The 9,355-nt window shown below is 41.6% G+C and overlaps 2 protein-coding genes across 2 annotated transcripts; both read left to right on the forward strand.

The window, feature by feature from the left end:
• Positions 1 to 1,882: 1,882 nt before the first annotated feature.
• LOC121393438 lies at positions 1,883 to 4,168 on the forward strand. Its single transcript, XM_041561931.1, has 2 exons — positions 1,883 to 2,099; positions 2,277 to 4,168. The coding sequence occupies exon 2, from the start codon at positions 3,026 to 3,028 to the stop codon at positions 4,166 to 4,168; it is 1,143 nt and encodes a 380-aa protein (XP_041417865.1). The 5' UTR covers positions 1,883 to 2,099; positions 2,277 to 3,025.
• A 2,590-nt stretch (positions 4,169 to 6,758) lies between these two features.
• LOC121393190 lies at positions 6,759 to 9,039 on the forward strand. Its single transcript, XM_041560989.1, has 2 exons — positions 6,759 to 8,709; positions 8,887 to 9,039. The coding sequence occupies exon 1, from the start codon at positions 7,587 to 7,589 to the stop codon at positions 8,421 to 8,423; it is 837 nt and encodes a 278-aa protein (XP_041416923.1). The 5' UTR covers positions 6,759 to 7,586; the 3' UTR covers positions 8,424 to 8,709; positions 8,887 to 9,039.
• The last annotated feature ends 316 nt before the right edge of the window (positions 9,040 to 9,355 follow it).

Genomic DNA, 9,355 nt, shown 5'->3' on the forward strand with positions numbered 1-9,355 from the left:
ATTTTCACGATTTTTCGTTAAAATGTCAGGTTTTTGAATTTTTTCATGAAAATGCTTGATTTTCATGATTTTTTCGTGAAAATTTCCGAATTTCACTATTTTTTCGTGAAACTTTCAGATTTCATGATTTTTTCCATGAATTTTCCGGGACCAATTTGCCCATCACTAATTCTAGGCACTCAGTACTCTTATTACTCTTATTACTCTAGTTGCACTTGTATCCTTTGCATTAAGAAGGATCAGATATTATTATAATTTTTCTTACTAGCCCCAAGTAAGTATTTTTGCAATATAACAGAGTATTCTATAGCTATACGCACTTAACAATGGAGAAACAATAATGAGCCAAGGAAAGGCGTCCCACACCTTGAGATCATTGAGCCTGAAGTTGAGAAGGGCACCCATGAAAGCCGGGATTCGTCGATTTGAGCTGCTATTGTTGAATTTTTCATAGGGGCTTTTAGAGCACGTCAGCCCAGTATCACTCACAGAGATGGGATTTGTTTTGCTGCTGTCATCAGCTTTCTGGGGAAATGGGGACAACTTGGGAAAAGAAAGAACATAAAGAAAGTTCCAGCCTCTGGAGATATGACAGCGCCTCAGCTTCTGAACTATTACATTTCCCTTTAATCACTCTGGACATAAAGGAAATGAAAAAGGACAATGTCATCATTCATCTTTCCTGGGGTAATCGGCTAAACGCCACTTAGTCAGTAGCCAGAAGCACACGTGGCTCTGGGATTCCAACATTAAGGGGCTGATTCACTAAGCTCGAGTGAAGGATTCGAATGAAAAATACTTCGAATTTCGAAGTATTTTTTGGGTACTTCGACCATCGAATTGGTTAAATTCGTTCGAATTCGAACGAATTCGAACGAAATCGAACGAATCGAACGAAAAATCGTTCGACTATTCGACCATTCGATAGTCGAAGTACTTCCCCTTTAAAAAAAACTTCGACCCCCTACTTCGGCAGCTAAAAGCTACCGAAGTCAATGTTAGCCTATGGGGAAGGTCCCCATAGGCTTGCCTGTGATTTTTTGATCGAAGGATTTTCCTTCGATCGTTGGATTAAAATCCTTCGAATCGTTCGATTCGAAGGATTTAATCGATCGCAGGATTAGCGCTAAATCCTTCGACTTCGATATTCGAAGTCGAAGGATTTCAATCCGAGGGTCGAATTTCGAAGTATTTTTAACTTCGAAATTCGACCCTTAGTGAATCGGCCCCTAAGTATTAAGTATTAAGGGTAGGATATGAATTAGAGTAACATCACGGAGGCTCATTTCACCTTGATCCCATCAGTCAGACTGAACAATCAAATGTTATAACTGCATGAAGGGTGGGGTGCACCCCCTACAATTTGAGGTTGGTTTCTGCACAATTACCTCCAGTGTGTTCCAGTGGGAGTTTAAAAGGGGAAGTTTGCCTTTGTATTAACTTCTAGTGTGGGAAAGGTCAACTGATTCTTAGGGGGTTATTTATTTATCTCCAAATTTTTCAGACTTTTGAAGGCGACCCATCACCCAGAAACATTATTCCAAATCCTATTTTTTCATGTTAGTCAAGCAAAATGAACTTTACTTACACTATATAAATTATTTGAATCTTATTTCTTTCAGTCTGGGAATTCATAGTTATAGCAAGCAGGCAGGAGCAATTTTGTGGACAAGAATCTTGTTTGTGCACCAGAATGGGGGACCTGATGTCCATCCCCATGTACTGTTTACACAATAAAATGGTGAAGAGAACGGCGGAATGTAGGGAGAGCAGTGACATCTAGGAAGTGCTGAATGGAAAGTGAAAGTAGTTGCTTGCCCCACCTCTATGTCTAAGGCATAGAGGAGGGGCAGGCAATATGTACTGTTAGGACAGTTATATGTCTTTTCATTTGATTACAGGTATGAGCAGTCCTTCAGCTCCATCTACTGGACACTTGTAGATATTTCCTGGTGTTAGTTATTTGTTTAATAAAGTTAGTTATTGACCTCTGATGTCATAACTCCAGGTCACAGGAAGTAGGTGTTTCCAGCCTGTGCAGTTCATCTCATGTGCTTTCAGCTTTCTCCATGCTAAACAGGCCCTATGCAGCATTGTTGGTGAGTGTATACAGTTCTATTTGTTTAATATACTCAGCTTTTGCATCTTAGATAGAGAGGTTTGTTTCTGTTTGGTAACAGATTTATTACATCTGTATAATGTATATGCATGTGTACTGTATGTATATTGTTTTACCAGTCCAGCCTCTTATACCTCTTTATTTGTATGTATTTCAGTTTTACCCTTTCATCTTTAAATACCCATTAAACAAGTTAACAACTTACACAGTGTGGTGCTTTGAAGAAGGGTTATCTGCCTGTCAATCTTACTTCAGACAGTGAGCAGGACAGAACAGTAGACAACATCACGCATAGCTGATGCAATACAGCACAGTAAAACAACAGCTGGTATCAAGAGGCCCACACGCAGAGTGGATTAGCAAATACCACAGAGATACAGTACAGCTTCAGTTAACATAGTACCACGTGCTAACTCTTATCAAGATTAGACGGCAAGATGTCCGAACGATCAATCAAGACCAGATCTAGGGTGTCACATTCATCCAGACTCTCAAACCGCTCCCAGGTGTCTGATGCTGCGCTTTTCCGTGCAGAAGCTGCCGCTGCACTAGCTCAACTCACATTTACTGGGAAGGAAACAGAGCTAAAATTAGAGAAGACACGCTTAGAGGCTATGATGGAGGCAGACAAGGCTCGTCTGGCAGCTGAGAAAGAGGCAGAGAAGGCAAGGTTAGAAGTGGAGGCAAAGCTTCAAATGGCACGCTTAGAAGCTTCAATAGAGATTCTTAATTTACGTAAGACGGTGGCAATTGCGAATGCCAAGGCAGATGCATTAGATGCAGTTCTCGACACTACAGAACAAGCAAGTCAGAAATTCACTATGCAGCCTGATGTAAAACCAGAAACTGCTATGCAACGTACATAAAGAATATGTGCTGAAACATTCACAGGAGTACAGTCCATCAATGCCAAGCCTAGAAAAGCTTAGTGAATACAGAGACAGTGATGTTATCCCATCATTTGAGCAAAATCATAGTAAACCTCTCCAGAACATTCCTTTGCAATGTGACTACAATGTGCCCGTAGTTACCTCTACCCCACCACCAGATGGTGCTCTGTTACAAGAACAAAAGGATTTCAAACAATTGTATCCTGTTGATGTGAAAACTCCTGCAGCCAGAGACTATAATGACATTCAGAGGACTTTACCTGTTACTAATAAATACAGCTATCCTCCTGTTACACAACCAGTGGTTCCTGATAGAGGCAGTCATTCTCCAGAGGGAGCATACCAGTACACACCAGATGTGAAGCCAGCGCTTCCTATTAAGCCTGATTCAGACCAACTTTCTGGCAATCGGCAGATGTCAGACTTAGTGAGATTTATGGCACGCAGAGAAATGATAACATCAGGCCTTGTTCAGTTTGATGAGAAGCCAGAAAACTACAGGGCTTGGAAGGCGTCATTCAAAAATGCTATAGAGGATCTACACCTTTCATACAAAGAAGAAACAGATCTCCTAGTGAAGTGGCTAGGTCCAGAGTCCAGCAGACAAGTGAAAGGCATTCGGGCAGTATATGTCAATGATTCTTGTAAAGGACTACAGATGTCATGGCAAAGGTTGAACGAAGATTATGGAGCTCCAGAGAAGATAGAAAAATCCCTGTGGGACAGGATTGACAACTTTGGGAATATCTTTGAAAGAGAGTGCAGCAAGGAACTTAGAGAATTCAGTGATCTGGTAATAGAACTGTTGGCAGCAAAAAATGAAGGTTGCTTTCTAGGACTAAATAATCTTGATCCCGCTAGAGGAATAGAAGACCTTGTAAAAAAGCTGCCAGATTCTCTAAAAAGGAAATGGGCATCACATGGGACCAAGTACAAGGAAATACATAATGTACTATTCCCACCATTCTCTTATTTCGTGCAATTTATCTCTCAACAGGCAAAGATGTACAATGACCCAGGGTTTGCTCAGACGTTCCAGACCTTTGGTGACAACAAGCCAGAGAAATACCGCTACAAGAACACCCCTCAGAGAAGTTCCATCAGGGTGCACAAGACTGAAGTATCTCAAGCTACAGGAAAACTCTTCAGCTTTTACTGATGCCAAGACCATGGACTTAACTAAAGGATGTCCGATTCATCACAAACCTCATCCTCTGTACAAATGCCGAGGCTTCAGAGGTAAGTCCCTTGATGAGAGAAAGACTTTCTTAAAACAAAACAATATTTGTTACCGTTGCTGTGCCTCAAATGCTCACCTTGCGAAAGACTGTGACAAATCAGTTAGCTGCACTGAGTGCAACAGTGACAGACATGTGTCTGCTCTTCATCCTGGTCCTGCACCATGGTCAGTCAGGCCTCTAGAAAGGAGTGATCATGGCGGGGAGGGAAAGGACAACAGTGCAGAGGCTACAGTAACTGCAACATGTACTGAAGTGTGTGGAGGAGATCTTCGAGACAGATCATGCTCTAAAATCTGCTTAGTCAGTGTCTATCCTACCGGACAAAAGGACAGGGCAATCAAACTTTATGCTATTCTAGATGACCAAAGTAATAGGTCCCTGGTCAGGTCAGAGTTCTTTGAAATCTTCGGTTCAAAAGGCCAGCAGTTTCCATATTCTCTCAGAACCTGGGCAGGGGGTGATTAACACTTCAGGAAGAAGAGCGCAAGGGTTTGAACTACAGTCTCTTGATGGCAAAGTCACAATCCCATTACCCACACTCATTGAATGTAATGAGATACCAAATGACAGGACGGAGATCCCAACCCCAGAGGTGGCTCTTCATCACAAACATCTAAAGTCACTTGCTAGTGAGATACCGAAGCTTGATCCATCAGCATCTATCCTTATGCTATTAGGAAGAGACATAATTAGGGTCCATAAAGTGAGGCAACAGATCAACGGACCACATAACGCTCCCTATGCACACAGATTAGACACAGGATGGGTCATAGTGGGCAATGTATGCCTGAAAGGAGTCCATAGACCAGACTTAGTACACTGTCTTTACACCAGAACCTCAGAAGAGAGCTGCAGATCCCTCTTTCCACCTTGTCCATACTTCTACAATGTGAGGGAAAACTATGACATGAATGTATGGGTAACTATGCAATCCTCAGTGTCTACGTACAAATCCTCTTGCAAAGAGTTTGAGGATTATGTAAGCCACAGTATCTTTCAGAGAACTACAGAAGATGAGACGGTTGCTCCTTCTCTGGAAGATCTTGCCTTTATGAAAACAATGAAGGAGGGTTTCTACAGAGCAGAAGACAGTAGCTGGGTAGCTCCTCTACCCTTCAAACCACAAAGAAAGCAGCTACCAAATAACAAAGAACAAGTCTTGCAACGTTTCAGGTCCCTACAGAGGTCTCTTAAAGTAAAACCTGAGATGAGACAGCATTTCTTTGCATTTATGGGAAAGGTAATCCAAAATGGCCACGCAGAGATAGCGCCACCTCTCAATCCAAGGGAAGAGTGTTGGTATCTGCCTCTCTTTGGAGTCTACCACCCCAAGAAACCCCAACAGATTAGAGTTGTCTTTGATTCAAGTGCACAGTGTTGTGGGGTATCCCTGAATGACATTCTGTTGAAAGGCCCAGACCTAAATAATAACCTCCTTGGTGTGTTGTTACGCTTTCGCAAGGACACCATTGCATTCACGGCTGATATCCAACAGATGTTCCATTGTTTTCTAGTTAGACCTGAAGACAGAAACTACTTAAGGTTCTTCTGGCACAAAGACAATGACCCTACACAAGACATCATAGAATGGAGAATGAAAGTACATATCTTTGGTAACAGCCCTTCTCCTGCAGTGGCCATATATGGTCTTAGACAAGCAGCTTGTCAGGAAGAAAAGGAGTTTGGCGCAGACGCTAAAAGATTTGTGAAAAGAGACTTTTATGTGGATGATGGTCTGAAGTCAGTACCCACTGCAGCTGAAGCCATTGACCTCTTGAACAGGACAAGAAAAATGCTAGCATGTTCAAATCTCCGCTTACATAAGATAGCATCCAATAGCAGTGATGTAATGACTGCCTTTCCTTCTGAAGATCATGCAACAGACTTAAAAGATCTCAATTTCAATGATGATGATTTACCCATGCAAAGAAGCTTAGGCATCTGCTGGGATCTTAAAAGCGATTCCCTGACCTTCCAAGTGTCATCAGAGAAAAGACCCTTCACACGAAGAGGAGTCCTCTCTACAATAAACAGTTTGTATGACCCTTTGGGGATAGCTGCACCAGTAACCATTCAAGGGAAAGTTCTTCTTCGTGATCTCACCTCTGAGACTCAAGATTGGGATGCACCCTTGCCTGAAGGTAAGAGACTGTCATGGGAAGATTGGAAAGAGTCCCTTCACCAGTTGAAGCACATACAGGTAACTAGACCCTATGTATCTGTTTCTTGTTCTATTACTCAATACAAAGAACTTTGTGTGTTTTCAGATGCTTCCACGCAAGCAATTGCAGCAGTGGCCTACTTAAAGGTGATAGATTCTGAAAGTCAGGTCCACATAGGTTTTGTGCTAGGAAAAGCTAAGTTAGCCCCATGTCCAGAACTTACAGTCCCACGACTCGAACTCTGTGCAGCAGTCCTCGCAGTGGATATAGCTGCATTCATAACAAAAGAAATTGACACCAATATAGACTCTGTCAGCTACTTCACAGACAGCAGAATAGTTTTAGGTTACATTTGCAATGAGAAAAGAAGATTTTATGTCTTTGTTAGCAACAGAGTTCAGCGAATAAGAAGATCCTCTCTCCCTGAACAATGGCACTATGTGTCAACAGAGAGCAATCCAGCTGATCTGGCCACAAGATCTGTATCAGCAGCACACCTGAAAGATACTATGTGGTTCACAGGTCCACCCTTCTTGAGTCATTCTCACCACTTGAAACTAGAGACTGAAACCTTTACATTAGTGTATCCGGCTCAAGATACAGAGATTCGTCCACAAGTTACAACCTTGAGTACAACATCCAAAGGTAAAGAACTAGGGTCTGAACGTTTTTGCAGGTTCTCTAGCTGGAATACTTTGACGAGAGCATTAGCACGCCTCATTCATGTAGCGCATCTGTTCAAACAAAAAAGAGACAGCCAACTTGATCATTGTAAGGGCTGGCACCTTTGCAAAGAACTAAACTTGGTGCATGACTTTAAGAAAGCTAGAACAGTCATCATACAGAATGTTCAAAAAGAGACTTTTGCAAAAGAAATACAGAGCATTTTAGAAAAGGAAGGCATGCCAAATGATAGTCCTCTCAGAGCATTGGACCCTTTCATAGATGAAAATGGACTACTGAGAGTAGGTGGTCGCTTGAGAAATGCAGACCTAGGACCAGAAGAAAGGAATCCAATTATTGTGCCTGGTCATCACTACATTGCTACCCTCATTGTTCGTCACTATCACATCCAGTCGCAACACCAAGGGCGCCACATTACAGAAGGAGCCGTCCGCTCAGCAGGATACTGGATAACAGGAGGAAAGAGATGTGTGAGTAGTCTCATCTTTAAATGTGTCATATGCAAGAAGCTCAGAAATACTTGCGAAACACAAAAATGGACACTTCAAGCTTTATAAATTCTTTCAGAAGGTTTTTTGCTATACGTGGTCAAGTCAAAACTATCAGATCTGATCGTGGTACCAACTTCGTTGGAGCATGCCGTGAACTTGGAATCTCTTCCAACCTTAACTATGAAGAGATAGAAAGTTTCCTTTCCAAACAAGAGGTGTGTTGGATCTTTAATCCTCCTCATGCCTCCCACATGGGAGGTGTGTGGGAAAGAATGATAGGAGTTGCAAGAAGAATATTAGACTCCATGCTTCTACAGTTACCTTCAAAACTCTCTCATGAGGTTCTCATTACTCTAATGGCAGAAGTGACTGCAATAGTGAACTCAAGGCCTCTGACCCCAGTCTCATCAGATCCTGAGGACCCACAAATACTCACTCCAGCTACACTGTTGACTCAGAAGTTTGCATCTCATCCTGTACCTTCTGGGAACTTTGATGGTAAAGATCTCTATAAAAGACAATGGAGACAGGTTCAAAGCCTAGCCAAGGTCTTCTGGGACCGGTGGCGCAAACAGTATCTATCTACCCTGCAGGTAAGAAGGAAATGGCAATCAGATAGACCTAACATCAACGCAGGAGATCTTGTCCTTCTAAAAGATCAACATACCAAGAGGAATGAATGGCCTATGGGTCGTGTAACAAAGACTTTCCCTGATAAAGATGGCAAAGTTCGCAAAGTAGAAATAAAGATTGCCAGAGATGGGAGTTCTACATTATTCTTCAGACCAGTGACAGAGCTCATCCTTCTTCTTCAGTCTGAAGACCCTGCTCCCTGATTGGACTAGAATTATTGTGGTGATCTTACAGACACCAGGCGGGGAGTGTACTGTTAGGACAGTTATATGTCTTTTCATTTGATTACAGGTATGAGCAGTCCTTCAGCTCCATCTACTGGACACTTGTAGATATTTCCTGGTGTTAGTTATTTGTTTAATAAAGTTAGTTATTGACCTCTGATGTCATAACTCCAGGTCACAGGAAGTAGGTGTTTCCAGCCTGTGCAGTTCATCTCATGTGCTTTCAGCTTTCTCCATGCTAAACAGGCCCTATGCAGCATTGTTGGTGAGTGTATACAGTTCTATTTGTTTAATATACTCAGCTTTTGCATCTTAGATAGAGAGGTTTGTTTCTGTTTGGTAACAGATTTATTACATCTGTATAATGTATATGCATGTGTACTGTATGTATATTGTTTTACCAGTCCAGCCTCTTATACCTCTTTATTTGTATGTATTTCAGTTTTACCCTTTCATCTTTAAATACCCATTAAACAAGTTAACAACTTACACAGTGTGGTGCTTTGAAGAAGGGTTATCTGCCTGTCAATCTTACTTCAGACAGTGAGCAGGACAGAACAGTAGACAACATCACGCATAGCTGATGCAATACAGCACACAATATTTGATTGACAGCTGAGATTTTTAAATCCGTTTATAACAGCTATGAACACTTTAATAAAAAAAGAATTTGGATTTCATGTTTAATTTGAAAAGGACTTTTATTATCCAGCTTTTTATGTCTGGGTGACAGGTCCACTTTAAAGGGGAAAATAATTTTTTTCAGAGAAAAGAAAACCTGATATTTTCTGGATTTATTTAAGTCCGATGTAAAAAGTACTCCCAACTCAGACCTGCCGAGAACATGTAAAAGGCAATGGCAGAAGTCCCGTTAACAATTGAAAGATTTTCTGAGTTTCCGAAAAAATCAA

Source organism: Xenopus laevis, chromosome 4S (genome assembly GCF_017654675.1).
Source record: "Xenopus laevis strain J_2021 chromosome 4S, Xenopus_laevis_v10.1, whole genome shotgun sequence".
Taxonomy (NCBI): domain Eukaryota; kingdom Metazoa; phylum Chordata; class Amphibia; order Anura; family Pipidae; genus Xenopus; species Xenopus laevis.